At 46.0% G+C, this 27,802-nt stretch overlaps 7 protein-coding genes across 13 annotated transcripts; 3 read left to right on the plus strand and 4 right to left on the minus strand.

The window, feature by feature from the left end:
* The first annotated feature begins 112 nt into the window (after positions 1–112).
* Positions 113–1,345, plus strand: LOC112348928. Of its 3 annotated transcripts, none has more exons than XR_002993218.1 (3): positions 113–286; positions 418–1,030; positions 1,084–1,345. XR_002993218.1 is itself a non-coding variant. In XM_024682320.1 (2 exons), the coding sequence occupies exons 1-2, from the start codon at positions 160–162 to the stop codon at positions 702–704; spliced, it is 414 nt and encodes a 137-aa protein (XP_024538088.1). In that variant the 5' UTR covers positions 113–159; the 3' UTR covers positions 705–1,344. The 3 variants fall into 3 exon arrangements, 1 of the variants encoding a protein (XP_024538088.1); XR_002993219.1 differs by having other exon boundaries at positions 815–1,030; XM_024682320.1 differs by having other exon boundaries at positions 418–1,344.
* A 7-nt stretch (positions 1,346–1,352) lies between these two features.
* On the minus strand, positions 1,353–6,046 carry LOC9655784 (phospholipid-transporting ATPase 1). The gene is made up of 7 exons (XM_024682319.1): positions 3,855–6,046; positions 3,479–3,800; positions 2,683–3,412; positions 2,510–2,633; positions 2,231–2,450; positions 1,707–2,174; positions 1,353–1,602 (listed from the first exon to the last, which is right to left on the minus strand). The coding sequence occupies exons 1-7, from the start codon at positions 5,674–5,676 to the stop codon at positions 1,389–1,391; spliced, it is 3,900 nt and encodes a 1,299-aa protein (XP_024538087.1). The 5' UTR covers positions 5,677–6,046; the 3' UTR covers positions 1,353–1,388.
* A 102-nt stretch (positions 6,047–6,148) lies between these two features.
* Positions 6,149–9,894, minus strand: LOC9655785. Its single transcript, XM_002977513.2, has 5 exons — positions 9,722–9,894; positions 9,560–9,618; positions 7,322–9,493; positions 7,069–7,261; positions 6,149–7,017 (listed from the first exon to the last, which is right to left on the minus strand). The coding sequence occupies exons 1-5, from the start codon at positions 9,876–9,878 to the stop codon at positions 6,200–6,202; spliced, it is 3,399 nt and encodes a 1,132-aa protein (XP_002977559.1). The 5' UTR covers positions 9,879–9,894; the 3' UTR covers positions 6,149–6,199.
* A 1,512-nt stretch (positions 9,895–11,406) lies between these two features.
* Positions 11,407–14,106, minus strand: LOC9655786 (DEAD-box ATP-dependent RNA helicase 26). Of its 3 annotated transcripts, none has more exons than XR_002993228.1 (11): positions 13,730–14,106; positions 13,563–13,672; positions 13,444–13,499; positions 13,160–13,381; positions 12,902–13,108; positions 12,765–12,848; positions 12,613–12,708; positions 12,345–12,563; positions 12,112–12,291; positions 11,762–12,045; positions 11,407–11,696 (listed from the first exon to the last, which is right to left on the minus strand). XR_002993228.1 is itself a non-coding variant. In XM_024682397.1 (11 exons), the coding sequence occupies exons 1-10, from the start codon at positions 14,053–14,055 to the stop codon at positions 11,830–11,832; spliced, it is 1,716 nt and encodes a 571-aa protein (XP_024538165.1). In that variant the 5' UTR covers positions 14,056–14,106; the 3' UTR covers positions 11,407–11,678; positions 11,790–11,829. The 3 variants fall into 3 exon arrangements, 1 of the variants encoding a protein (XP_024538165.1); XR_002993229.1 differs by having other exon boundaries at positions 11,407–11,701; XM_024682397.1 differs by having other exon boundaries at positions 11,407–11,678; positions 11,790–12,045.
* Positions 14,107–14,109: 3 nt separating this feature from the next.
* LOC9655787 (protein FAM32A) lies at positions 14,110–14,632 on the minus strand. The gene has a single exon (XM_002977515.2). The coding sequence runs from the start codon at positions 14,630–14,632 to the stop codon at positions 14,156–14,158; it is 477 nt and encodes a 158-aa protein (XP_002977561.2). The 3' UTR covers positions 14,110–14,155.
* A 5,000-nt stretch (positions 14,633–19,632) lies between these two features.
* Positions 19,633–21,773, plus strand: LOC9639219 (outer envelope protein 61). The gene is made up of 9 exons (XM_002977349.2): positions 19,633–19,774; positions 19,828–20,031; positions 20,095–20,151; positions 20,205–20,411; positions 20,471–20,627; positions 20,680–20,890; positions 20,951–21,266; positions 21,323–21,466; positions 21,532–21,773. Exons 1-9 carry the CDS (start codon positions 19,691–19,693, stop codon positions 21,673–21,675), a joined length of 1,524 nt encoding a protein of 507 aa, XP_002977395.1. The 5' UTR covers positions 19,633–19,690; the 3' UTR covers positions 21,676–21,773.
* Positions 21,774–21,926: 153 nt separating this feature from the next.
* LOC112348955 (eggshell protein 1-like) lies at positions 21,927–23,279 on the plus strand. Of its 3 annotated transcripts, none has more exons than XM_024682399.1 (3): positions 21,927–22,292; positions 22,329–22,830; positions 22,891–23,279. In XM_024682399.1, exons 1-3 carry the CDS (start codon positions 22,151–22,153, stop codon positions 23,225–23,227), a joined length of 981 nt encoding a protein of 326 aa, XP_024538167.1. In that variant the 5' UTR covers positions 21,927–22,150; the 3' UTR covers positions 23,228–23,279. The 3 variants fall into 3 exon arrangements, with proteins under 3 accessions (XP_024538167.1, XP_024538168.1, XP_024538166.1); XM_024682400.1 differs by having other exon boundaries at positions 21,928–22,292; positions 22,365–22,830; XM_024682398.1 differs by having other exon boundaries at positions 21,931–22,830.
* The last annotated feature ends 4,523 nt before the right edge of the window (positions 23,280–27,802 follow it).

Consider the following 27,802-nt stretch of genomic DNA (forward strand, 5'->3'; position numbering starts at 1 on the left):
ACGTGTCCATTATCCGTTGGGGGGAGCCGGTCGCACGCTCGATACCCAACCGCGACAGTTTCTCATTTATCTTCCCTCTCTCGTTGCAAATATAAAGACGAGGCAAACGCGTATGTCCGTGTCTTGTTCTTGTTTTTCGGTATTTTAGGGCTTTTGCGAATGGAGTGGAGACGTGTGGAGCGTTGGAGGGCTGATTGGAGGCCGGGCGGCAAAAGATCTCTGCTGCTCGCACGATTTTTCACACAGATCTTTTCTCTAGCGGTGTCAGGCGATCAGGAATGGCCAGGTAATATCGCGACTACATATTCTCCCACCCATGTACTGGAAGGAGAATGTAGTTCATAGGCTCTCTCCTCGTTTAGATTCGAGCTCTTCCAAGGATCTCTTCTGAGCTTTTCTTTTTGCCTTTTTCTCCAGATCATGAGAGAGCTAGCATTCCACTCGCGATCCATCGGCCGATCAGTCGATGCGTCGAGCGCTGTGTTTTTGATGCACTCAGCTTGACACGGCCGTGCTTGGAAGTCTGGAAAGTTTTCTTTCACGCTCCACTGATGCTGCTGCTGCAATGCGTGCTCTCTCTCTTGGTCGTGTCAAGCTGTGTGCATCACAACGCATTGCTCGTTTTCAAGATCTCCTTTCTTCTCCAAATCTCTAGGCCTAGACGCTCTCCCGCAAGAACAAGCATCGGTTTCTTCTACAAGTGACGCTCTTTCTCTCCCTTTCTCTCTCTCGTAGCAACTTTCTTTTCTCTTAAGCGTCTCTGGCTCACAGCATCTCGATCTTTCTGTGCTTTTCCTTGTACGCACCTTGACAGGGATCATCGAGTTTGAGAACCATCTAGCAGTGAAAGCTCAAACACATACCATCTCTTAACTTCTCCAGGGAGAGATCATCCTCCCGAGAGGGAGGTAGCGAGGTATAGATATTTTTTTTCCTTCTTTCTTTTGTCGACATGGGGATGTGGATCCACTTCCATCTCTTTTTTCTATTTTTTCTATCGTTCGCTCTCGACAGCTTGTGACTCATCCAGGTTCGTACGTCGGGGGTCTTTAAATTTTATTAGTTTCTCACGTCCTTTTGCAGCCTCTCGTGGAACACGTATGCCAACGATTCAATTCCCTTCCCCTTTGCGCTTAAACTACGTTAGTGGCTGTGTGGTCTCCACACACTACACAAATCTCAACTTTCACGCGGCGCCGGAGATTGTTTAAAGCGAAAAATCAAAGCTTTCTTTCTTTGACAATGACGAGGACAAAGCTCGCCTCCTTCGGTTCACTGTACAAGTTTATCAAAACTTCGCCGAGTTTGCAAGTTTAGAAGCTAAAAAAAATGCTTTTTTTGTTTTTTTTTGGTTTTTTTTTTTTGTTTTTTTGTGTTGAAATCGAAACTTAGCTCGATGTTTGCTGCTGTAGCTCGATTTCTCGTGGCAAAGGTGAAGACTTTCGCCTGGAAATAATCTCTGCCTCGCGAGCAATGTCTATGTCCGAAGCCCACCACCGCTGCTTGACGACTTTCACCATGAATCGAGGCAGCAAAGCCAAGCACATAATGAGCAACAGATCAAACCAGTAGGTTGCTGTTCCGACGGCGTGATGAATGACCCTGCAATAACACAAACAAAACTTCTGATTAACTTTCCGGAAAAACAGACAAACCAATAAAGAAAACAAAAGAAAGAGCGAGAGAGGATCAGCGCATCAGCGTACCAGTAGTGGTAAATCGAAGTGGCATCTGTCAGCGAGTCCATAATGAAGAGAATGATGTAGGTGATAGCGATCGATCCCCATATTGCCAGATGCATGATCCAGTTCCACACCTGGACGTCGAGAGCCAGATGTAAATTCACCAAAATGACAACCGCGGCCGTCCATAGTGTTCCCAGGCTCCAAATGTCTATAGTACTCTCTTTGTATGTGAACCAGGGAACGTAGAAGAGGACCAAACTTTGCCACAGAGTGTCGAGCATTGTCAGCCAGAAGAGGTTTTGGTTGTAAGTCTCGTGGCGGAGCCCGGAACCGTAGAGTGTTGGCAAGCGGAGGAGAGTTTTGTGGCTCAAGTCCTTGTCAAAAATTGCCACCACTATGGTTGGAACCGACGTGAACAGGAGCGAGTAGAAGATGAGATTTAGATCGACAAGAGCGGACTGTGAGGAGAATGCTGTATACAAAATATACCTGGAAGAAAAAACGTTAGATCTTGTCGCTATCAGTGGGTAGACTTGCTTTCTTACCAAAAGAGCATCATAACGAACACTGCGTTGCGGTAGAAGTTGTATAGAACCATGTATGCCAGTCTTTGATAGTTCCAGTGGCCGTGTACGAGGAGGAGTTTGTTAAGAAATCTGAATCTTGGCATTGCAAAATCCGATGCCATCACTGCTTGCCGGCCTTCTTGTCCGCTTATACCAACGCCTACGTCCGCCATCTGAATCATGGCTACGTCATTCGCACCTAAAGATTAAAGATTAAAGAGAAATTATTCAAGAGAACTCCTAAACAAAGATGATTACCATCTCCAATCGACAAGGTCATGGCTTTGTCTTTTCTCTTGATCAGCGACACAATGGCTGCCTTCTGATAAGGAGCGACACGGCAGCACAGAACCGCGTGGCATGCGACAGCGACCTCGAATAGCTGCAAGATAGTTTTAAGCCACGGGAACAAACAAAACCGCTTCTCGTACCTCTTGATTGAGATCGTCCGAAAGAGCATGTACGAGACTGGTCCCATCGATTATAAGCGCCAAAGTACTGTCTCGCGCATTCTTTTTGACAGCCTGTGGAGTTACTTGAATGTTTAAAGAGCTAGAGCTCTTCTTCTTGTCCAAACCTCCAGTTTTTAACTTCGCTGCTTTCAAGGCACTGCGGCAACCTTCCTTGGAGCTCTCGTTGATGATAATTTGATCCATGTCATGCGTTAACAACGCGGAGGAGTAGCCTATTGAGATAGCTGTTTCCTGTTTATCACCTGTCAGCACCCATACCCGAATGCCAGCTTCCCTTAGCGAGGATATGGCTTCAGGAACTCCGTCCTGCAGCTTATCCTCAATACCTGTAGCGCCTAGGAGAGTCAATCTGTTCTCTACAAAGGCCGCAGCAGCTTGAAGCATCTCCGCACGGTCGTGCAAGGCTGTACTGGCCTCCGAATACCGGCCCAACCATTTTTCAAACTCTGAACGTCCAAGAACTTTAGAAGCAACCACCAAGGTTCGCAAGCCATCCTGTGCAAAGTCCTTCAAATGCCTGAGTGTAGCCTCCCGAACGTCTTGCGACTCACTCGAAATGTTGACAATGTTCAGCATATTTGTGTCCGCACCTTTAACCAGCACCTTGATCGTTTTATCCGGGCACTCGACAACAACTGACATTCGCTTGCGAACGCTGTCGAACTCGTGAATTCCCAGGATCTCATATCTATTGGAAAAAATAGAACACACTTAGCAACAGCTCGGGTACGAATAGAGATCAAAAGGTAAGTACCTTTCAGTAGTTCCTGAATTGCCGATAACAATGGATGATGCCGTCCGTTCCATGAGCGTAAAGCCATAAGAACTGGCCGCTGCCACCAAAGCCTGTTCATCCGGAGACTCCCCTTGATACTCTACGAAGCCAGAAGGTTCTATCTCCGCCGATGCAACTTCCATTTCTAGCTGACCAGAAGACGATTGAGTGACCCACGTAGGGACGACGGTGTTGCATGCCGCCAATACCAGAAAGAATTCTTTCACAGCCTCTGCCTCCGCAGTTCCAGCAGTCAAAATACTCTTCAGATCTGCATTTACTCTTGGTTTTGCTTCTTTTTCTGTGAGAAAAGAAATTTAAAAACGATTATTTATTCTGAGCACAAAACCATTACCTGAGATCTCGACGTCGCCAGAAGCTTTGGAGCCAGCTTTCGCGTACTTGACCCCGCAAATACTCGCAGAGTGAAACTCCATCATGTTCTCTGTCAAAGTCCCAGTTTTATCGGAAAACACGTACTTGACCTGCCCGAGGTCCTCGTTGATATTCAAGGCACGGCATTGAAGCCTCGAGTCCGTCTCGACATGCAACATCTCCGTATCCCTGACCATGAAAAACGTCTGCGCCAGACGAACTAGCTCCATGGAAATGTAGAGCGAGAGGGGGATCATAATCTGGAAGCTGATCAAGCAGCTCAGAAAGGCGATCACAGCTTCACCGGCAACACCGTAGTACATATACTTGTCACCATCATCCGCACCAGATCGCGGAAACTCAGTTCTCTTGTAGTACGGCAGCATATCGAGCTCGTCGTCGCGTCTCGCCACCCACACGCCGGTGCCAACACCGCCGATCAGGCACAAGATGAAGAGAAACAGCGATAGCCACAGCGTCTCCCTGTTCATCTGCTGCTCGAGCTTGCTTCTCTTGGACTGAGCACCCGAGCTGTTAAGCATTGCCTTGGTCTCCTTCCCTGTATAGACAGCAACTCCCACGATCCACTGCGTGTTCTTGATCTCGCAACCCCTGAGAACTATGTTGTTTGGTCCCAGCGGAAGACGAGTCCCTGTCGGATTATCCGTGTCCAGATCTAAGTACGCCTTAAACTCGTAAATATTCCGGTTGGGATGCTCGCAGTGCACCACCCCGTTAATCGGTTGGTCCTCGGGATGCCTCAAGAGCGTCTCCTGGTGAGCATACCTCGTCTTGAGATTCGACTCTCCATCCAGGTTGGTCGTCTGGACGTACGCCACCCCGCTGGGATCGCTCGTCCCCAGCAAAACCAAGTCGCACGGCATCGTCTCATTGGCAAACACCTTGAGCAGCTCGCCAACTTGGATCTTCTTCCACTTCTTGGCCCGAAACTCCGACTCCTGGAAGACGTGAGCCAGGCGGTTGTTCTCGACGAGGTCCGACTTGTGACGAGCCCAATCCTCGTAGCCATCTTTCACGGCCGTGACGAAGAGCACGAAAGCCAGTGGGATGATCGACGCTGTCCGACCGAAAACGGCGAGCTGCGGGATCTGGTTGAGCACCGCGATGACGAGAAAGTAGACGTAGGCCAGGCGACGAAACTGCTCGAAGAGGTTCCGCGGGAGAAAAGAGTACCAGGTGTATTTGCTCGTCCGCACCCTGTTGCCTGCCATCTCATAATTCTCGTTGGTCCGGCCGGGATCGTTGACGTAAATCACTCGCTGGGCCGCCTCCTCGATCTTCCCGCTGACTGGAAGAATCGGCAAACTCGCTGATGGATTCCTCGAGATCCCCGCGCGGTGCGAAGGCGCTCGCGTCGATCGGAAGCTGGGGTCCTTCCTCAGCCGGGTGTTAGCGTTGCTGCTAGCCTGAGAGAGGCGATTGCTCGTCGAGGAAATCTCCTGGGAGCTGGCAGAGCGGGAGTGAGCGATGATCCCTGAAGAGGTGGACTCGATCGAAGACGGCCGTGCGGAGGAGTGGTGCTGGAGCGACCTGGAGCGCAGCATTTCCGGCTGTGGATTGGGAGGAAGAGGCGCTCGATGATCGGTCGTGCTTGAGACGTGGGTGTGCTGGGATTTCGAATGAGGCAGCCGCGGCGGCGGCGGCGGCGGCGGCGGCGGCCATCTCTCGCTGGAATTTCGAGACGATTCCACTCCTTGCGACGAATCTGCCGCTGCCGACGCTGTCGCTGGATCATCGGTCGGGCTTGGAAGTGGCGACGGCGATAATAAATGCCGAGACATAGAACAAAGAACTAACCTCCCTCCTTTCTAGCGCGGAGAATGAGAAGGATGAATCGCTCCTCCCGGCGGCTGGAGTGGAATCGCTGCTGCTGCCGCTTCGATAATCTTCGGCCACGCATCAGATCGGCGCAACACTCGTCGCGAAGTCAACAGTGAACGCCCAATCCTGTCCACATCCACCACCTATACAAAGAATTTGTCGCAGAAAGCAGCAGGCATTGAGAAATCCCGAGCTTTAATCTAGAATGCGCTCGAATCGAGACAGCTGCTGCTGGCCAGTGGCGAGGAATCCTCCCAAACCCTATCTCTACTCTATAGTCGCGCAAGAACCCTAATTCCCAACAAGAGAAATTCAATACACGCCACGTTTGACGGCCACCCCATTCAAACCGAAGCTTCACACACGGAGAAGGGTGGACGCTTCCCCGGTCAAAGGGAAATCTAATGACGTGGCGGATGCCGGCTACTGGAATTTAAAAGTGCATATTCTAGCGTATATTCTTTGGGTTCGCGCGAAATGCGACTAGCGCCCAACGGGATCGCAAATCTCTCTCTTCCTGGCGCCGCCGCTCATCAGCCTGGATCCTACGAGGTCAGCTATAAGATCCTCCATCACCGATCGAAAGATCATCCTCTCCAAATCCACTCCAATTTCGATGCTATCGCTTGTCAAGGCCCTCCACTTCCCGCCTTCTGTGCTCATGTCCACCTCTACGAGCTCGTCGACCATCCCCAGCGTCATCTCTCGCCACGAGAGGATGAAGCTGCTGACTTCGGCCACCAGATCCTCGCCGAGCGGTCTCTGGGCGATCGAGCTGCTGCTGCTGCTTGCTAAGATGACGCTGCTGCTGCTTGCGATGATCGAGCTCGCGCGGTTGTCGTCCCGGAATGGATCCAGCACCAGGTCCAGAGCCTCGGCGATGCACTCGTGCATGAGCTTGTGGCACGATCCGGGAGCTTCCAAGCACCGGACTTGAGAGGAGTCACTGCTCGACACGAATTCCACCATTCCCTGCTGCTCCTGCTGGATTGCTAGCTGCTTGTCGAGCCTCTGGAAGATTTCTTCCGTGCATGGGACCGTCGACGGCGTCTCGTCTACTTCCTCGCCGGTAAAGCCTGATGCTACCAGAACTTCTCTAACGTAGAACTCTATCTCCTGCCCCTCGCAGCTCGCTGCCTCTTCTACTCCGACCTCTGGAAAATCTGGGAAGCAGCTCGTAACGCTGCTGTAACTTTCTAAGTCTAGATTTGCCTTGCAATCGCTGATGCTGCCGACGAGAACTTGATGGTCGCTTCCCGTGAAAATACTGTCAGCATCAGACTCCAAAACACGCTTGCTATCTGTGATACGATATTAAGACTTGAAATAAGAAAATCAAAGCTGTTGCTTACCGTCATCGAGTTCCTCGCAGCTAGTGGTCACTTCTGATGGAAACGGCGATTGCAAAGCCGAAAAGTCCAGCACAGAAACTGGACTCGGTTGTCCACCATCAACTTCGGCAGTACCTGTTTTCGAATTAGCTTCAGCATCTGAAGAAGGAAGGGCCAAAGGAGTCGCTGTTGTGTGCTTCTCGTCATCTTCGAACTGAAAAAGAATTATAAACTGTGAGTGAGAGTGGCTGACAAGCCACAGAAAAAAGAGTACCTGAAGAACTTTGCAGGGAAGGTCCTCCGTTTGATCGATCTCGAAGCGGCTCTGGGGCTCGATAGGCGACAGCTCCATATCAATAACGTTGCCATCGTCTTCATTCGCAACTTCTTCGCTCATTTCGAAAGACGAACTCTTTTTGCCACTCAGCGGACTGTCACCTATGCTCGTCTTGCCAAGAGATTTAGACAGAATGGTCTTGAGAATTTCCTCCAAGCTCTTGTCTGCGATCATGTCTGGCTCAAAATGCATCCTTTCAACTGCCTGAACCTTCTCTGGAGATACATCAAGCACTGGTTCCTCCAGAACGTTGTCTTCTTGCAGATTCATTCGATTCCAATCCTTAGTCACGTCCAAGGAAACCACATCCCGCTTAGACGTCTCTTTGAGATTTCGTCCGGGGCTTGATCCACCGGATCTCGTCTGCCTCTCGTATGCATGCTGAATGTGATCGTTACTGCTTCTTTGCTGCTTTGGACATTCCATCGCCTTCTTCTTGGAGCTTGACACTGTTTCAGCTTTGTTTAGTGGCTTCCGTCGGAGTAACGATTTCATCAACGAGTTGTCGTTGTTCTTGTTTGGCTGCGGCTTTACGCTTTCTTCATCCTTACTAGACGACAGTTTCTTTGATGCTTGTTTCTCGCCTACGCTGCTTCTGCTGCTGTTGTTGTTAGTCTTGCTGGTCTCTCCTTCTTTAGGACTGGAGCTCTTTGGCTGCTTCCGGGTCTTAAACAGCCGATCGTAGCTGAGAAGGCTGCTGCTCTTACCATCCTTCTCTTCCTGCGCATTGCGTATTTGCCTTGATGTTTTGCTCTTTTGTTGTTCCTGCGGCTGTTCCTGAAGGTTTCCACGTTGAACTTGTGCCGTTCTCCGTTGATCAAGCGGCGGCTTCCTTGGCTTTTGAGCGCCAACTTCTGTGGACGTCTCTTGAAGACTGATCGGCCCCTGACGCTTCTCCCTCTTCTCCCTCTTCAACCGAACTTCCTTCCCACCGCTTACTGGAGTCGTCGTTGAGGAAACAGAGCTTTTACCACCACTATGGCTACTCTCCTGTTGAGACGTAGGTTGTAAAGGCTGCGGGGAGCTCTGTACTTCTTCCCTCACACTCTTACTACGAAAAAGCGATCCCCTGGAAGGTGGTGTTGGGGGCTGCTCTTCCTTAACGCTTCCGCTTCTTGAAAGTTTTGGAGGACCAACAACCTTTTGAAGTTTTGCCGCAGAGCTGCTAACAATAATCCGGTTCTCCTTGCTACTCGAGGCCTGTGAATCGCTCAGCGAGTCATCATCACCGTCCTCTCGAACCTCGCACGCTGTAACAACTTCTTCCAGCCTGGGAGACTGTTGCTGTGGCTTACTTGACGTACTTTTCGTAGGAGTACCTCTGTCGGCAGCTTTGCTTCCACTTTTGCTACTGGTCTTGCAAGGTAACAGTGAACCCGGGCCTCTTGTCAACCCGCTACTTCTTTGGACCTCCTGCTGTTCTTTGGGCTTCTGTTGCTGTGGAGCCTGTTTATTGGTTTTCGGCAAACTTTTTCTCAACTCGGCGTAAACTCGATTGCCTCCACTTTTCGCAGATGAACTCGAATTCTCAGTGGCACCTGGAGCGTTTTCCAGCAACGGACGCGAACGACTGGCTTGAATCCCTGGTTCAAGAATTCTAGCAGCGGCCCCCATAAGTAGAGCAGTCCTCCTGTGGCTGTTCTGACTTTTTATCGGTGGGGCTACCTTGTTACTGCTCTTTGAAGGTGACAAGATAGACGCAAATGGAATTCCTGACTTTTTCGGCGACAACGGAAGCTTCGCAAACTTCTGCATGGGATCTTGATCTTTCCTTGCGTTCTTCGGCATTTTTTCTTCCACCCGCACCTTGTTTCCTGGTGAAGATTCCATCTCCCTTCTAATTTTCCTTAACTCATCTGGCCGCTTTTGAAGAAGATCCTCCATCATTTGAAGTTCCTGATACTGTTGCATTATTCTGTGTTTCTCCTGACTCTGCTGCTTGAAAAATGTCTCTTTCGTTTGAACCTCGGCCTCGGGAAGGGATTCCAAACCCATGAGACGTGCAACAATTCCTGGCTTCTTGCTTGATCCATACTCAGACGATTTCTCAGAACCGAACTCGGACTGCGACTCGCTGTTTGAATGCACCCCTCGGTTCTCGTCGGCTATCTGAAAGAACAGTTTGAATCATTTTTAAAACCACTAAAGGCAGGCACGGAGCACGGAGAGACATACCAGCAAGAGCTTTGCCATTGGAAGCTTTTCGTCGTTGAACTTATTGCTCGGAGGCCTCTCTGTAACGAAACCCGAAAAGAAAAAGAAAAAGAAAAGAAAAACAAAACATTAAAATCAAACTCAGAATCGCGACAATGAGATCTGCTTGAGTTTGAAACGAACCTGCTGGAAGCGACTTTGTGGAGAACAGATGTTTCCCAGAGAGCCTCCTGTTCCAATCGAAGAGCTGAAAAAACACACCGACGCATCCCCCGACTTTGGGAGGCTTCCCATCTGTATTTGAAAGGCTGGAGAGCAGCCTCCCAGGCGTATCGGTCATCTCCTGGCCGAATCGATCTCGGAACGCCTAAAACACCCCCTGCTCTCGAAATGCTGTTCCTGATCCTCCACACTCAATCTTCGCCCAAATCTGGTTCCACAACCATCTTCGACTGTCCCTGCTCCCAATGTAAAAAGCCAGACAATGTCCCTACTACTTTCCCTCTTTGCGACTCGCGGAAAAACCCAGGCAGACACACACAAGGGAGGGAGCTGTGCAAGCGGCCAAAGCCTCGCAACAACTCAAACGCAAAGCGACAGGATACAGACAGACAGCAGACACAAAATGCCCAATCCGTTTTCCAAATGCCAGAAGGAAAAAAAGGAAGATACTCAAAGAGAAGACGAAGAGCAAAGAAGCAGCCGGCAAGGAAAGAATGGCACGACGCTAGAGCTAAAGCTGTGCTTTGTTGGCTCTAAGAACAAAACAGCAAACGGTATGACGGCTTTCCACAATCAAGCAGCCAGAAAAGGGACAATGCAGGAACAAATGCAGCGCTGGAAAGCCTGCTCCACCCTCTTGCCCGCCTGCATTCCTCCCAGACACCGAGAGCGACGCATCGCCCTACTCGCAGCTCATGAAAATCACCCGCTCAAACCGATCAAACGCATGCGTCACACAAGCACACAAGTAGAAAGTCCCAAAAACCACCCCTCTCGCAGGAAAGCCCCGGATCTCCAGCCGCCGCCACTCCTGGCCGCGATTCAGCGGAGACCGAGCGGCGCACCAAGAATCTCGACGCCTGACTGCCCTAGCCTTACGCTGAAGCGCGATCGATCGCCGATGCCGGTGGCGAGGAGATCTTCTTCCATGGCGGTGGTCTGATCGCTCCTCCACGCGCTCCTCCTCCTAGCCTAGGTCACCGAAGCCCGGAGCGCTGTTTGATTTCCATTTCCATCCCTCCTGTGGGGCGAACTTCGAGGAAGCCCATGAAAGATTCAAAATCGAAGAGGAGGAGGCCTGTTTAATCCTTAATCACGAGATTAAACAAAACAAACCCGGTTTAGGACATAAGCAAAGGGCTACTTTAGCTAAATCTGGTGGAGCCGCCAGGTTTAGCGTTACCTCGATGTCGCGGCATTGCTTGTTTGCTTCCCGTGCCTGGGGGAAGCCAGCTGGCCAAACACCAGCCAAAAAGGAGACGAATATACCACGGTACGTGCATGCTGTGTCAACCACGTAAAAAACGAATAATCGGCCTTTGGTCTTTATGGCCGCTTCTAGTGGTGTCACGCACACACGGTACGGACACGGGGTCCCCCCAAATCAACCTTGCGTGAAGTAAAAATGGCCGTTCTTACAAGAATCAAAAATTTTGAAAAGGAGAGATCTATGTTACAGTTACTGGCAGGAGGGTTGAGAAATTCAATTCCACCACCTTATCTCGAGTTAAATATTCGTATGACTCTTTGTTTTTCTAGGGCAACAGGGGGAGGAGTCAGGGTGGCATAATGGCTGGCTGGCCCCCCTGACTGACTGCACAGAACTCATGCTGGAATCATCCTCTTCTAGATGGCAAGCTTCTCAATGTATCAACTAAAACATCTATATTTAAGAAAAAGAGAGATCTTTTAGATGAAGATATTCTCAATTCATGCTCATCTCATGTGCTCAACAGGAACCACTTTTGCGCTGAAAGCGACTTGCAAATCCACCCTAATCATTCCATGTGGCCACCATTGTTTTCGCATGATCTTAACTTCATGCCTTTGAGTCGATCTTACTTTACCCTTGGAAAGAAATCTCTATGCTTTTTTTTTTCTTGATTCCACGAGGTAGTGGCGACTTAAAACTCGGGAGGAGGAGCTCTCGATTTCCCTGCACTAAACAAGTTAAGGTGTTATTTTTTTTTATAGAATAGAGTGTTCTTGAGAAACTCGTACCTCCTCCTCCCGGAGTGTTCTTCTCGAGGAGCTTTGACTCGCCACGCCACTCCTGACTCGTGTTGGATTCAGTCAAGGATTCCAGCTAGTCCCATCTTCTTGATGGTGAGCCTGGGTATTGCGGGAGCGCTGGAGAATCCTAGGCTTGCCCAGTATTTCCTTGAGTACTCCACAACCGTGTGCTTGTCGATCGACAGAGACTTAGCCGTGGTGTAATATCCCAGCCACGATTGGTACGCCCTGGTTCCAATCGTTTGGTCGATGTCTGAGATCACTGACCTTAGCTGCAAGAGTTGGAGCGAAGGACTCGGCGTTTGTAATTTTAAAACTTCTCCTAAAGTTTTACGTACCTTCTTCGACAAATCCAAAACTTTTGGTGTCTCCATTCGCCCGATTGATATGTCCTTCAGCTTTCTCAGGAAAGGCTCTTCCCAAGGGAGTAGAATCAAAACTCCCTGCCCCTCCTTTCCTGCACGGCCAGTTCGTCCAAGGCGATGGATATACTGCTCCCGAGCTGCTGGAACTCCAATCTGGAAGAATGATATGTCAACTCTCGTCGCCTTGAAAACTTGTCATTCCAAACCTGAACCACCAAGGTAACGTCCGGATAATCAATCCCTCGAGCGGAGACATCCGACGTAAACATAATGAGTCCGCCTTTGCAATTACGAAACTCGTCAGATACGCGAGTGCGATACGTTTGTGTCTTGCGCGAATGTATTTCTCGTACGTTGAAACCCAGCTTCTGATAGAGTGCAGCCATGTAAGCTGTTATGTTTGCAGTAGTGCAAAACACCAGAACCTGAGAATCGAGTTAGCAGTCAATCATGATTTTGAAATGGACGCATCACCTTGTATTTCGGTTCCACAGCGATGTGTTCTTTCAGAATTGAGTATAACACCGCAAACTGACTTTCTTGTGGAACGACAGCATACTTCTGGTTTACCTGTTTGACAGAAGCACACAAATATTCAGAAGTGAGCGATAGAAAACAAAGCATACCATTGCGTGTGTTTCAGTGTCCTGTCCGACAGTATCAACGAACTTATGATCCGGCTTCAAAGCCAACTGAGAGATGCTATGCACCTGTGGAACAAAGCATAGTAAAAGAACCATGGTGAAACGTGGAGATAAAATACTTCTTTGGGAATGGTTGCCGAGAAGAGAAGCGTTTGACGTTTTTTTGGAAGAGCTTTTAGGATCTCGGTGAGATTTTGACGGAATCCCATGTCCAGCAAGGTGTCTGCTTCGTCAAGAATAAGGATTTTCACGGATTTCAACTGATCGGCAAAGCCTCTCGCATTTTGTATGTGATCTAGTAGCCTTCCCGGTGTGCCAACCAAAATCTGGAAAGCGGCAAAATGTTGTCAAAAACCACAAAGCGTATTTGCATTTACCTGGCAAGGCTGGAGCTTTATCTTCTTGGCTTCCATGACAGAGCTGTTCCCACCTATAGCAGTCTGAGCTCCCAGTTCATTGTGGAATTTCATCAAGGTTTGAGCCTCAACAGCCGCTTGCATCGCCAGTTCTCTTGTCGGACAGATGACAAGAGCGCGAATGGGATTTTCATGATAAGTTTGCGCATTCTTGCTCGCCAGAATGGTCTCAATAGTCGGAAGCTACATATACACACAGTTTTATAAGAAAGAGAAAACGAAACCGCACAATAGCAAGTACCAACCAAGAACGCAATCGTCTTCCCCGTGCCCGTTTTTGCCTTGGCCAGAACATCCTCGCCTATACCCAAGTAAAAGAAACCATGATCTAGAAAACCAGAGAAAGAACTAATACAAGGCAGACCTTTGAGAATCAATGGTAAAGTCGCTTCTTGCACCATTGTCATCACCTCGTAGCCCAGCACATTCTTAATCGCCTTGAGCGTGAGAGCATGAACTTCAAACTGATCAAATCTGGGAAGAAACCCAGAAAATATCAAGCCACAGAAGAAGAGTTAGTCCGAAACTCACCGTGAATTCGATAGATGAGACTTCTTGCCATTGTCCACAGGAATGCTCCCCTGGCTTGAAAGAGGAGGCGCCGGAGATGGAGGCGCTAGCGACGTTGATGGAGGCGCGAGCGCATCCGCTACGCTCACCTCCTTCTTTCTCCTGAGGCGCCGGGCCGCTCGCTCGTCCTGGTCGACGACAGCAGCCGCGGCAATCGAAAACCCACGCGCATTTACCCTGGATTTCTTCGCTCCAGCTCCAAATGCCGCCATTCCAACACTGCTAATGGCACCAAGCGGCTGCGCGCGCTTGAGCCCCATGGCTCCAGCTAGGCGCACTAGCTCCATGGATAGAAAAATGGGAGGAGCCTACCTAAAACCCTAAACCCTAGCCGCGCAATAAACAGAGAACACAAAGTATTTCAAAGAAAATTTGGGGACAAATCGATCAGCCAGGGCCGACCTTTGGAATGTCGTAGTGCTCGCTCAAATTCGCGAGGTACTGATTAAACTCCTCCACTCTTTGCCTGTGCGATTTCGAGGCCATCTTCGCCAGTCTCGTCTCCTCGAGCTTGGCCTTCTGCTCGTGATACCTCTTCTCCGCTGGGGTTCGATGATCTTCCACCACCGCCGGCATCATCCGCCCCTCCTCCTCCTCCTCCTCCTCGTCGCCGCCCAGATTTCTCCGCTGCTGCTGCTGCTGCTGCTGTTGCCGCTGGCGATTGTAGAGATCTTGGCGATCTTGGTCTTCTCCCTCCTCTCCCTCCCCAGGAGCTCCATCGCCGCCGCTGCTAACCCCATCGATTACCTCTGTTGGCACATACTCGGATCGCCGAGGCTTCTTCTTCTTCTTCTTGGTGCCGCTCACATCCAGCGCCCGCCCCTTGAGCTTGAGCTTCCCCACAACCACGCCATCGTAAGACATCTAGCCTAAGAGCCCTAAAATTTGGCCCAGGAGCCCTAAAACCTTCGGCAAAAGGGCTAACGAAGAATATACCGATGCGGAAAAGATGCTTTTATGTTAGCCAACTGGTTTAATGACTAGTTTGCATAATCCAGCCCCTTTTCTTTTGTGTGCCCTAATTACAAATTCCTCCAGATTCAAGCTGACTTGATCAGCTCCAAGAGTGCTTGCTGCTGTTGGAGCTAACAAAGCTCCTTGGATTTCCTCTCAGGCACTAGCGAAGGGGAAACAGGCCCTTTCAAAGTTCGTGTTCATGGAAATCTCTACTTGTAAGGTTTGCTTTCTCGTAGTTCTCTCCATTCTGTCTTTGTTTGTGTTCTTGATCTTGCCAAGGTTTTGTTGTCTTGTCTCGAGTGTTGTTTGTTCTATATGTTTGTGTTGCTGGAAATCCATGTTTTCTTTCTACATGTTTGCCAGCCACGGCCCGTTCCTGGGCAACTGGTGCCTGCTTCTCTGCCGTGGACGGCCTCCAGGCGGAACTTTTCTTTCGAGAAAGTTCCTGAACAATGTTTGCATGGAACTTAATGCTTGCGCAACTGCTGAAAGGAGCAGACATCTACTTGGAACTGGAGCGTGAGAGGGTTGGATGCCCGAGCAACGTGAACGGGCTAACCACAACATGGCGACGCGGCGCCGCTCTTCGAAGCCAAGGACGCCCCGACCTCGTCCTAGGTGTGGAACGCGCTCATTGCAGGATTCAGCGGACTAGATCAAAGAGATCCTTCGTGGACTCGTGCCGATTTGTACCGGGACGGGACCAGATGCCGGTGCGCTGCGACGACATTGGCTCATCGGAGGGATTGTCCTTGGCGCTGCTGGATCGCTGTTGCTGGCTGTTGCATCCAATTTCTCTCGGTTGGCGATCTATGTTAGAGGCACTTGATTTGAGTGAGAGTAGGCAATTCCGTTCATTGAAATCTAACTCGACAAAGTATGGCTATTCAGATCTTTGACATGGAAGATGTTCATTCTAGTGATTTTGTAGCTAGACTTCAGTTTTGGAACGGGAAAAAGCACCCTTCAGAAATTTGATAAAGGTTCATCACCACCATTTCTTCTAACAATGGCAAAACTATATAGTGAAAATATGAGCCACCCGAGGATAGGAGGGGATATACATTGTGCTTGGCGGAGCTGGGAAAAGTGCAAGAGCAAGTTGTGGTAATCTTCCATGGAGCTCATCCAAATGTAAGCGATGTGCACCTCTATTCTGTACATCTCGAACTTCTCAAAGTACGCCGATTTCGACTCATGGGTCACATTCGAGCATCTCTAGAGCTGTCAACGTGCAGTACGCCACAAGCTCTGGAGCTCGCATTCACAAAGTAAGAATATGTGTATTGTACTTTTAAAAAATATCGGTGCCGGATGAATGAAGAGCTGCGGCCTCTGGTGGGAACATCAGATTGCTGGGTATGTGGTAATCTCTCTTCTTGTCAGATGGATTACTTGAATGTTTGCTTTGGTTTTGGTTATAGGATTGGCGTGCGCAAAACACGTCCTTGGTGGTGGTGCTCGGGGACGCACATGTGTATATGTTTGGCGACGCCCTTGCGTTGGTGATGCTGTGCCGAAGTGGGAAGGATGAGAGGCTAAGTTCTCTTTACGATCTCAAAAATGATGCCACCACACAAAGCAGGAGTCGCCCTTTTATTACCACAAGGTAGTCAGAAATTTGTTATTCTGGAAGCTTGTGCACACAGGACCGGCTGCCTACAGCAGACTCTTACCTTATTGTTGCGTCAAGACACCTAGAGCGTCACATAGATAGCGATTTTACAAGCGTTTTTGCCACTCGGATTGACGCACTTGTGAGTATTGTAATCCGCGAACGAGCTTGTAATGGGCGAACTAGTACAGGGCCTCGAGGAAGCTTGCCGCCAGATTGCCGGTACAGAGACTGATGATTGCAGGACATTCCAAGTAGTTCCTGTTGGAGAGCTGCTGCGACAGAAAGTGGCCAATGGAGTAACTCAAGAGGTGACTGGACAGCTACACAGCGCCGCAGAGGACAAAGAGGAAGGGCCAATCGAACTATATATGGATGAATTTGAGGCTAAAGACGAAGATGAATCTGGAGACAAAGATGAGTCCGAAGACGAAGACGAGAGGCTAGAGTTATTTGGTGTTATACCCCATGGTTTGCGCCCCAGTACATCCATAAACTATTAAAGCTATATAATTATATTACTGTTTTCGGTTAATGGGCCCCGTTACCTCTTGCGAGCCTCTTTTTTTCGTTTTTCTTTTTTTGTATTTCCGAACTGTAGTGGCTTTGATCAGGAAGAGGACCTCAAGCTTGTTTGTAAAGTCGGCTCTTGCAAGTTAAAACGGATTAAAAACGGGCACATAATGGAGTCGGACGGAGTAAATGATGCTATTGTTTATCCTGTTGGAGGTCAGTTTGGCATTTGACTTAAGATTTTTTCGGTCTTTCCAGAAATACGTAACGTTACTAGTTTTCTTATTTCGTTTTTGACCTTTTATCTGACTTGTTTCTCAGCCCTTCAAAAGGCTGCCAGCATCTCAAATCATTGCTACTCAAGGCCCAAAATACTTCATAGACTGGGAGACGGAAGCTGCCATGTATCTTGGTCTCACTTACAGGTATGCGGAGTGCGTAGAAAATTTGATACACTGTGCATTTGCTATTATAGGGACACTATATCATTTGCTTGCGAGGAGGGCGTTAAGCACATAGCGCTCCCAGCTATCTTGCGCAGATGTCGCGGGTTTGTACTCACGCCTTACCTCTTGTATACTGAGTTTCCATTGTATTTCAGGTTTCCTCTGGATAAAGTGGCAGCTGTAGAAAGCGTACAAAAGGCACTGAAAAGTAAGCTGCCCTGAATTAGGTATGCGTTTTTATCTGTGTACAAAATTGTAGGTTCACTTTGTCATAAAGGACGAACCCACCTTCAGGGCCTGGTAGCTGCAACAGACCTCCTTGCATTTACGGATTATGATGGCTATGTATCTTGTTGGAGCACCGGACTTCCCTTTTCATACACTTCCGAAGGGATTCCAACTTATGATCCATCACACTGTGGCCAGAAGAAATGTCCTCTCAAATCCGCTGAAAAATGAGAAGGGAAGTCTTAAAAAATGGATTAGTGTTCAAAAGCCATCTTTCAAATCTATCTAGAACAAACCTTTGAGAGTGGATGCTTATGCTGTGGGATGATCTTAATGTGAGGAAATAAATTGAAAGAGTGGGAGGTTACAGTTCACAAATCGCTTGGCAATAGATTCAATAGGAAATTTTGTAATTATTTCCGGGAAAAGAGTGAAATTTCACTGCATGTAATTAATTGTCTTCATGTCTTTGGATGTCATCCTTCCGAGGAGCTTGTGGTGTGTGTGGTAGGCTGACATAAGTGACATCTTAAGCCATGTCCCCGTTGACATCCTTTGGTGTTGACTTGTTGTTAGCCGTTTTAGGAGCAAGCCCAGTCAACAATCATCATGCAAATCTGCCGACTGAAACAAACTGCACGACAATTGCCGACTTCTGGCCAGATAACTAGTTTCTGAAGAAATTAAAGGAAGATACATCTCAATGGTTAACTTTCACAAGAGTGTTAACTTTATCAATTTTTACAATGCACTTTCTGACACTTAAGAGGTGAAGCGATCCACTCGACTTGCATTTTTGGATCTATTGCCTGTTTACCTATCAAATCTCATGTAAAAGCTGCATCCACCATGCAAAAGAGATCTTCAATGGCATCTAGGAGAAAGATTGCTACACCTGAAATTTCATGCTCATGGCATATGCCTAACAGAGCTATGTCAGGGATGCCAAGCGTTTTTTTAGTGGCAAGACCAGACTCTCATGCTCACTACAGATGTTTTCCTAGGCATATTTGACCAAATGCTGGACAAGGGACTGATTGCATCTAGTCAAACACGTTTGAGAAAGTATATGTAGTAAGCATGGAAGATTAGCAAATGTTTTTTTTTATGCTTTGTGGTTTTTCATATTATCACTTCGTAGTTTATTGAGATATTGGTAAAATATTGTTAACACTTGCTTTAGCAATTGTAATCTTTTAGTATTATTGATTAAAATTTATTCAAATTAGTTTACATTTTGATATATTAATTGTTACTAATAGATTGGGATGTTATTTTCTTTGAGTGGTACATTCATGAGCTTTGCAAAGGCTACACAAAGGAAACAGATTAGTAAGAAAAACATGTGAATGAGGTGGTGAAAAATATATTATACCATAACAATAGCCAACACAATAAAGACTTTACTTTACTATGTTGAAATTGGAATTACATTTAAGCAAGGATGGTCAAAATAAATTTGATTCATAAGCAACTAATCTAGCCACAAAACTTGATAAGATTTTGGTGGTGTACAAACAAGTGGATTAGAATAAAAATAAAGTGGAGAAATTTGCTAATAAACATTATTAATTCTAAGAATATAGTTGGAAATATCATCTTTGTAAAGTAATCTTCTTTCTGTTATGTGAGTAGATAAATACTTTAGTGCCATTGTGAAGTTATAGATGTGAAATTTTAAACCACATTAGTAAAGTAGCTTATTGAATACAGTTGTTATCTGGTACAGATGGGCCTCATTTATTATATGGTTGGGGGTAAAAATTCATTTAATATTTTGATTTAGCCATTTAAAAAATACATTATCTCAAAGTGAAGAATATAATGATTCTTTGATATATAGAACTGTGAATGAATCAAGAGCTTGAGTGAAATTCCCTAGAAAAAGTGATTTAAAATGTAATTCATCTTTGGGGCAAAGACATTGTTGGTGAAATTTGTTAACGTGGTCAACATGGGTATGTTAAAGGATCCTTATTTTACTTAAGGGTTTTATGGAGCCAAAACTTTTGGCAAAAGGGATACGAAGAATATACTGATGCGGAAAATATGCCTCTATTTTACCTTTGACGCGGCTTCCCTTTTCCTTTACGGCCTGACCCGACTAGTTTTTAATAGCGCGATCGCGTTGTGTCGCTAGGGTTTTTGGAAAGTAAGAGTGCTATGATGGATCCGGAGATGATCCGCCTCGCGCAGGAGCAGATGAGCCGAATCCCGCCCGCCGAGCTCTTGCGGATGCAGCAACAGGTGAGCAGCGCTGTGGATTGATTAGGTTTACGATTGCGTTGTGCCTGGAGCAGATGATGGGCAATCCCGACCTCCTGCGCATGGCAACCGAGGGAATGAAGAACATCAGGCCCGAGGATTTGCGATTCGCGGCCGAGCAAATGAAAAATATGCCGAGTGAGCAAATAGCTGACATGAGCGCCCGGATGGCCAATGCATCACCCGAGCAGATTGCGGCCATGAATGGAGACGCCACTGCCCTGATGCTGAAGAACCAGGTATTCTCGATCGAGTTCTTGTGCCTTCGGAGCTAAAAGAATCCTTTTTTCTTTCTTTTCCAGGGCAACCAGCTTCATGGATCAGGACAATTTTATGAAGCCATAGACAAATACAAAGAGGTGTGTGCGATTGAGATCATGGATGGGGATTTTTCCTCACACGTATTTGGCAGGCAAAGCTAAAGTCGCTTGGAGTGAGCTCCGCGGCAGCTTCGAATTTGCGTGTGACTTGCTCGCTGAATTTGATGTCATGCTACCTCAAGACCTCGCAGTACAGCAAAGCCATCAGCGAAGGCTCGGAGGTTCTTGCTACAGAACCGAGGAACTTGAAAGCTTTGTACCGTCGTGGTCAAGCATACAAGGAACTGGGAAAGCTTAAGGTAACCGCGGTCACTTACTTTCTTGGGCTCTTTTTTTTAAAAGACCTGTTCTTTTGTAGCTTGCTGTAGCGGATTTGACCGAAGCTGCTGCTGTCGCGCCTGACGATGAGACTGTAGCAGACGTCTTGCGCGTAGCAAAGGAAGAGCTAGAAAGGGAGGGTGACAATGTGGAAAAGGTACAAAAAGAGGATGACTACGTACAACATAATAGTGATGGTATGTATTCAACTCCGTCTAGTAGTTCGTCTCTTTAACGCGATCGACGCAGGGCCTATTATTGAGGAGATCACTGAAGAGGAGGCTGAGAGACTGACGTCTACAGTATCAACGCGCAGGGAAGAAGTTGCTAACCGTGCAACAGAGGGTGAAACGATGCCAAGGGAGGCCTCCACGAGCAGCTTCTCAGGCATGTCTCCACCTAATGACCAAGCCTACGCTGAAGCTATAAAATCAATGAAGCAAAATCCTGGGTTATTAAGGTACTTTATCTGCTTATACAGACCATCTTCTTTCCGTTTGCTCATCATTTTCACTTGCAGAAACATGCAGTCAACTATGTCGTCTGTGGATCCCGAGCAGCTTGCTGCCATGAGCGGCGGCAAAATGACCCCGGAGATGGCAAAGTTTGCAGCGGACTTGATGAAACACATGTCACCCTCCGACTTGGAAAGGATGGTCGACATGGCGAGCGGTTTGAATCTCAACGGAGGTGCTCCAAGCAGCAGCAGCAGCGGGCCGGAGCCGACAAGGCCCGCAGCTCCAAGCGCCTCTACCGTTCCTTTCCAGCCTTCTCCTGGCATGCTCCAACCCGACGAGCAGATGCGTCGGCAGATGAAAGATCCAGCAATGCGAGAGGTACAAAAGTCGTTTCCTTTTTCATTCCCTGTGGGTGACGTGTGTTTCCTTTGCAGCTCATGTCATCGATGATCAAGAGCATGACACCCGAATCGATGGCCAGTATGAGCGAGCAGCTGGGCTTGCAACTTACACCTGAGCAAGCGGTAGCGGCACAGAAAGCGATGGCCAATCTTACACCAGACCAGTTGGATAGATTGGTAAGCGATCGCTTTCGTCTAGCTTTCTTTTATTTTTTCTCTGACTGGAACTCTTTTACGAACAGATGAGATGGACCGAACGAGCTCAAACGGTGACGGAACAAGCCAAGAGAGCCAAAGCTTGGATCGTGGGTAAACCGGGATTGATGCTAGCGATCTTGATGCTCCTCGTCGCGATTGTTCTTCACTATCTGGGATTTATAGGATGAGAGTTAAGGAGCTGCAAAAGTAGCTCTGGCCGAGAAGGACCAAAAAGGCTGTCTGTAATACATCTGAAAAATAAAGTCTGCATTTTTTCGCGAGGCAATAGCTGGAGCCTGGCAAAAGAACTTACCGCCGACAAAAGAGTGTTACACAGATTTCTCGTGCGCCATCTCTGTCCTGGGATCGAGAGATCACAAAGGTTCCTCTCTTGATCGCGCGTAAGCTTTGCAGGCCTGGAGGAAGATGGAACATTGCTTTCATTCAAAGCCATTTATGATCTCCAACGAAAAAGAAGCAAGCCACGCGATTTCAACCGCTGCTGCGGTCCTTGGCGTGGAGCTCGATGGTTGCTCGCGACCACCTGAGGTTATAAAAATGATCCAGGAGAATGCTTGATCGATCCTCTCATCTCTCCGCTCTCCTCTCTCCTCTCCTAGCAGTTCTTCTCTGACTTTGAGCTCTCAAGTTCTTCTTGCGAGAATGGGGAGAATGGTATTGAAACTCCTCTTCTTGATCCTCCCAGCGATCGCGCTAGCTCAAAGAAACACAATGTTCTTCCCAGAATTTAGCTATTACAAGGGAGGAGGCGGCGGCGGCGGAGGCGGCGGCTCTCCCTCATATGGTGGCGGCAGTGGCGGTGGCTCCTCTCCATATGGAGGTGGCGGCAGTGGCGGTGGCTCCTCTCCATATGGAGGTGGCGGCAGTGGCGGTGGCTCCTCTCCATATGGAGGTGGCGGCAGTGGTGGTGGCTCCTCTCCATATGGAGGCGGCGGCGGCGGTGGCTCCTCTCCCTATGGAGGCTCCACGCCATCGTATGGAGGTGGTAGTCCATCCGGTGGAGGCTACGGAGGAAATGGTGGCGGTGGCTCGTCCCCGTACGGTGGTGGCTCTGGCTCGAATGGAGGCTACGGTGGTGGTGGTGGCGGCGACAATGGCGGAGGCTACGGTGGCAGCAGCGGTGGCAACAGCGGCGGAAGCGGGTATGGCGGCGGCAGCGGCGGTAGCGGCTATGGTGGCAATAGTGGCGGTGGATATGGTGGCAACAGTGGCGGTGGATACGGTCCCAGCGGCGGTGGTGGCGGATATGGCGGCGGCAGCGGCGGCAGCGGCGGCTATGGTGGTAGCAGCGGCAGCGGCAGCTCGGGTGGCTGCTCAATCAAGTAAGCAAAGCTCTCGATCGATCTTGGAAGAACTTTTATCCCCATGGATTCGTTTTGCAGCTTCTGGAAAGACCATGTGGATGCATGGCCGGACGTGCTCAACGTGTACAGCACAATCTCCCAGGCGTTTGGAGGGGTTCCACAGATGATGGACGGCAAGCAATCGCTCCTGTCGGCCCTGGAGGCGCGGGGGAACGACCCCTACAGCTCGCTCCTCCGCCAGGGCACTGCCGCGCTCCTCAACTCGTACACGCGGAAGCACTTCCCCTACTCGCCCGACGCAGTGAGGGCCACCTTCGGCAAGGCGCTGGGGAGCAAGGAGGCGGCGGCAGTCCAGGCAACCAAGTTTGAGCGTGCAAATGGCAGCGGCTATGGAACCAACACCTTTTGCTTCTAAAAGATATAATCTGTATTCAATAAGTTTTATGGATATTAAGTTTGTGATCCCACGAATGTGACTACGGACGGCTACGGCAATCCCATGAGGTATATGAATAATGAATGTGATGAAAAGTTACCTGGCCAAATTAGTTGCATATCACCTTGCCACCTGAATTAAACCCAACTTTAATTGTTCTCTCAACTTTCTCTGGCACAAGCTAGTGCGATATATTCTCAGTACCATTTTACTACATGAGTATAAGTAATTTTTTGATCCTAATAAAAAAACATATTATGGGATAGTTCATTGTAACACTTGACATCATTGCTCTAGACATTTATAACAATTTTTCTTGTTTCTTCTTTATCTTCTCTCTTTCTTTTTATTTCTTATTTCTTTTAAGGTTAGTTGCAAAAAACCATAATATTACTTTATTTCTTGATAATAAAATTACTTTCACCTCTTGTAAAGAAAAGGAAAGCTCAAATATTTGATAGTTTCCAAGCCATATTGATTATGCTATATGAAAATTATTTCAAGTTTTTTTCATATATATATATATATATATATATATATATATATATATATATATATATATATATATATATATATATATATATATACATATGATGAGTGTGTGGTATATAAAAATTGTATATAAAAATATACACACCCAGAAAACTCTAGTATATATATAGGAGCGAGTGTTTTAATTTAAAACAATATCTATAAAAATCCCACTATGCTAATATTAATATATGGCATCGTACACACACACTTGCACCTCACAAAAGGGATGGAAGATAGTCAGGATTCTTTGGTGAACAAGTTGAGATCTAAAGGAATATCAAGAGGAGGCATCAATGGATCTGTAGATGGTGCAAATTGTTTATAATCTCCTTATATAAAATATTTCAATCATTGCATATGCACAATTTTTGGAGGATTAGTCTGTTAAACATCATGCCAAACCTCATAAACTTGCAGTTCAACTTGCTGCAACACTTGATACAGTCCCTTCCATTAAGGAATGAACCCTTTAAACAAATTATATACCAAAAGATTGGGAAAATGAACTAATATTAAGTCATCCACTTTATACTTTGTAGGTGAACTACAATGGGAGTTGTAGCGCCATTGTTATCTCACTTGTATGCAGTCTAAGTGTTTGGTAGATTTTGCTTGGATTAGTAGAAGAATGCTCATCAAATACTAATCTCAAGACTTAGCATCGGTAGCTCATAACTATTATGAAAATAAACTCAATTTTGTTGGCAATATCAAATCATGACTATATAAGAGTTTATATAGTGAAATACCAATAAAACTTTGCATCCCTATGATATACATTTACCAAAGAGATAACAAATACTGTTAAAACTTAAAATGCCTCAACCATAAATATAAAACTATTATCTAAAAGAATTTCTTCTAAATAGGAATGTTAGAACACCACTCAATTGAAGAGGAAGTATCCAACAGTAGTTGTAAACACGCTAACAAAAGCATCAACGAGTCAAGTAGTTAGAAGCAATAATGATATACTCATTACCAACAATTGACCATGGAAAAAGGCCTCATTAGATTAAATATTACCAACTCAAATGAATGGGAAATTGCAATTGACTCCAACTGTAGCATGAAGGGGAATATTATAAGTTTGGCACAAAATGCAGTTATACATATATTGGATAACATGATGTTGCATCTCTGGCCAATAGAAAGCACTGTGCAGCTTCTTAGTCACATGACAATGTCTTATATGTCCACCTATAATAAGAGAATCATGATAGGCATAGAGAAAGTATGGAATAAAGATCAAAGACACTACCAACCGTAAATGATCATTAGTATTCATCCCCATAAAATAAAGGTGGTCATCTTTAAGGCAATATTGAAAATGTAAATGCTAAAAAAGCAAATCATCGGCAAGTGATATAGAATTCTCAAACCCATTGTGAAGCCTTGGATTTACAACTCAACCTTTTGAGCCTCATAAACTTTGTCAAGAGAAGGTAAATTTTGCTCTGCATCTTGTGGACATTGAACATTAAGTACAACAACTGCCAAGGGCATGGAATCCTTGTCCAAAAAATCCACAAATGCTATAACAACAAATTCATCAAAAATATGAGAAAAAAGTAAAAAAGGAAGATGAGTTTGAGAAAGGGCTTTACCATTAGCTGTGGAACTCCTTAAGCAATAAACAACATCAAAATCTTATATTTTAAGCTTCAAAGCCCACCAAATAGTATAACTAACCAAGTTCCTTTACTTCACTAACAAAGTAACTATATGTTCAAAAGCCATATAGATATGCATGAAGTTTTTTGAAACCCTAAATTGTTATTAAACACTCCTATTTTTGTCATAGAGTAGTTCACCTCCGCTAATTGTAATATATAATTGATGTATGCAATGGGATGGTGTTGATTAGGCACACTAGCTCTTTTGCATCAACATACTTTCAAAACTAACATCTACGAGCAAAATGAAAGGTGAAGTATAGTCAGGATATGCCAAAACTGAAGGAGTCATTAACAACTCTTTGAGATCCATAAATGCTTACTGTAGCGCATGTGATCATGGGATGAGATTTGGATATACTGTCACTGTGGATCCTTGGAACCTTAGGGGATAAATGGGGATAAAATAGCCATTAAGGGCTCTCTCATCAAGCAATTGCCCCTTTTCCAGTTGGCTTAAGGGGAGAGAGATAAAGTGCGCTACACTTACTCACAATTTATGAACCAAATGAAAGACAACATTGACAAATTCAATAATTTTTGTAATGGTCTGTTATGATAAAAAAGATGATGACAAAATGGCCGAGATATTATATCTTGTCCAAGAAGTGTTGCACATCATTCACACACTTTGGAGTAAAATTAATTTATAAACTTTCATGAGAAATACAATACTCTAGATAAGTTGTGTCTTTTGACCCAAATATGTATTTTGACTTCTTTAGCTTTAAACTAACTTCTTGCAACCAATTTAACACTTTACAAATATCACAGATGTGTTCCTTCCACATCCCCTCTGAGTGGATCAAGATATCATTAATGAAATTAATAGTCATCTCTAGCATATCGCAAAGAACCTTGTCCATCATCTACATATGCGTGTGTATAGCAATTGCTATAAAGAATGAAAATTGGCTTTGCCACACTATGTAAATGTAGATGGCAATGTGTAACAACATATCGAGAAAAAAGAAGATAAACAGGAGATTGTATCAATCAACATAGGGAGAATAATAGGAGATTTCTTTTTAGAAAAATGAGTTTAAAAAGTAAACACTAGATGAACTGGTGCCAAATGATCCCCTTAATGATAATCTTAAAAGAAAGATGGAGGGGTCACTGATTTATTCACACAAGAACCCTTCATTTCTTGTGCAACTTTTTATTTCCAGAAGCATCTCAGTGTCTACATCTTCTACTAAAATAGCATCAACAGGACGTTGTTGATGCCAAGGTCTCCACCTAGGAAATGGAGGTCACTAATTCAGAAAACACTAACAATGCTAATAAATGTGACCAACTTCATTATATGTCTGGCAGTGAATATTATGAGTATGACTATTCTCACTCTTGTAAGAGCAGTAGCATCAAATTTTATTGGAATATGACCATCTTGTACAAGAAGTGGAGTTAAAAGTGAGAAGTGGAAAAAGTGATGTTTCATAATATTGTGCCAAGAAAAAAACATTGTCAAGGGTGGCTAGAGCAAGTGTATACATAAGTCTTACAAGATCTTGATAAAGTGCTAGCTATAACATTCTAAATTTGATCTGCTCCAACATATTTGGCTCCACACGAAACAAGAGGCTCTAAAAATGAATGCCAAATTGCATCACTAACTTAGATGGCTTTTGACGAAAGCAATGCAATTGTTAAAAGATATCATCATAATCATTAACATGTCCAAATGCACATTTGAAGACATTTGGGAGAATGCTTCAATCCACACGAGTGGTTGCACTTAAACTATTGTACTATTATAGTGCTATCTTTTAGAGACACATGGGAAACACATGCAAATGCCAAACATCATTTCAAGAATGATATGTGGCATTCATTATAAAGTGATTGACCCAATAGTATACATCATCTCCAAGATTCCTATGGAAGAATTTTAGCCAAACACGAGGATTGGCAGCAATAGTAGGAGGAGATGTACCACACGCTGTTAATTGAGTCTAATTGGTCAATTACAACTATATAACATCAAGCAATTGCATTAATAGCTATTCTAGAGTTAAAGGAGGAGGAGATTATTGCTTTGGCATGAAGATGAACAAAAGGGAAAAAGAAAAAAAGAATAAATCTCAAAAGTTATAAGGAATATGAGATATAAATAATGCAAAAGTTAGATTTAAACCAAAATTTAGCATTCCTCAGGAATAATTAAAATTACCCCTCATCTCCACCAATGAGAGTGTATGGAATATAAAAATGGAATATATAAATATGCATATTAATTAGCCCAAAAACCCTAGATTATATTTAGAAGCAAGTCCTTTGGATTGAAACCAATCCGATGGTTATCAAAATTCAACTATGCTAATATTAGTATACGATATTG

Source organism: Selaginella moellendorffii, unplaced genomic scaffold (assembly GCF_000143415.4).
Source record: "Selaginella moellendorffii unplaced genomic scaffold, v1.0 SELMOscaffold_34, whole genome shotgun sequence".
Lineage (NCBI taxonomy): Eukaryota > Viridiplantae > Streptophyta > Lycopodiopsida > Selaginellales > Selaginellaceae > Selaginella > Selaginella moellendorffii.

Bases quoted from the DNA above. Each gene is read 5' to 3' on its own strand.
- LOC9655784 (XM_024682319.1), bottom strand. From the start codon at position 5,676: ATGTCTCGGCATTTATTATCGCCGTCGCCACTTCCAAGCCCGACCGAT. The intron at 2,451-2,509 runs GTAATCATCTTT...TTTAATCTTTAG, and splicing joins GACCTTGTCGATTGGAGATG to GTGCGAATGACGTAGCCATG. The intron at 2,175-2,230 runs GTAAGAAAGCAA...TTTTTCTTCCAG, and splicing joins TTCGTTATGATGCTCTTTTG to GTATATTTTGTATACAGCAT.
- LOC9655787 (XM_002977515.2), bottom strand. From the start codon at position 14,632: ATGTCTTACGATGGCGTGGTTGTGGGGAAGCTCAAGCTCAAGGGGCGG.
- LOC9655786 (XM_024682397.1), bottom strand. From the start codon at position 14,055: ATGGAGCTAGTGCGCCTAGCTGGAGCCATGGGGCTCAAGCGCGCGCAG. The intron at 13,673-13,729 runs GTGAGTTTCGGA...GTTTCTTCCCAG, and splicing joins TCTCATCTATCGAATTCACG to ATTTGATCAGTTTGAAGTTC. The intron at 13,109-13,159 runs GTAAATGCAAAT...GCCGCTTTCCAG, and splicing joins TAAAGCTCCAGCCTTGCCAG to ATTTTGGTTGGCACACCGGG.
- LOC9655785 (XM_002977513.2), bottom strand. From the start codon at position 9,878: ATGACCGATACGCCTGGGAGGCTGCTCTCCAGCCTTTCAAATACAGAT. The intron at 9,494-9,559 runs GTATGTCTCTCC...CTGTTCTTTCAG, and splicing joins CAATGGCAAAGCTCTTGCTG to ATAGCCGACGAGAACCGAGG. The intron at 7,262-7,321 runs GTACTCTTTTTT...ATTCTTTTTCAG, and splicing joins TTCCCTGCAAAGTTCTTCAG to TTCGAAGATGACGAGAAGCA.
- LOC112348955 (XM_024682398.1), top strand. From the start codon at position 22,151: ATGGGGAGAATGGTATTGAAACTCCTCTTCTTGATCCTCCCAGCGATC. The intron at 22,831-22,890 runs GTAAGCAAAGCT...TTCGTTTTGCAG, and splicing joins TCGGGTGGCTGCTCAATCAA to CTTCTGGAAAGACCATGTGG.
- LOC112348928 (XM_024682320.1), top strand. From the start codon at position 160: ATGGAGTGGAGACGTGTGGAGCGTTGGAGGGCTGATTGGAGGCCGGGC. The intron at 287-417 runs GTAATATCGCGA...CTTTTTCTCCAG, and splicing joins AGGCGATCAGGAATGGCCAG to ATCATGAGAGAGCTAGCATT.
- LOC9639219 (XM_002977349.2), top strand. From the start codon at position 19,691: ATGATGGATCCGGAGATGATCCGCCTCGCGCAGGAGCAGATGAGCCGA. The intron at 20,032-20,094 runs GTATTCTCGATC...TTTCTTTTCCAG, and splicing joins CCCTGATGCTGAAGAACCAG to GGCAACCAGCTTCATGGATC. The intron at 21,267-21,322 runs GTACAAAAGTCG...TTTCCTTTGCAG, and splicing joins AAGATCCAGCAATGCGAGAG to CTCATGTCATCGATGATCAA.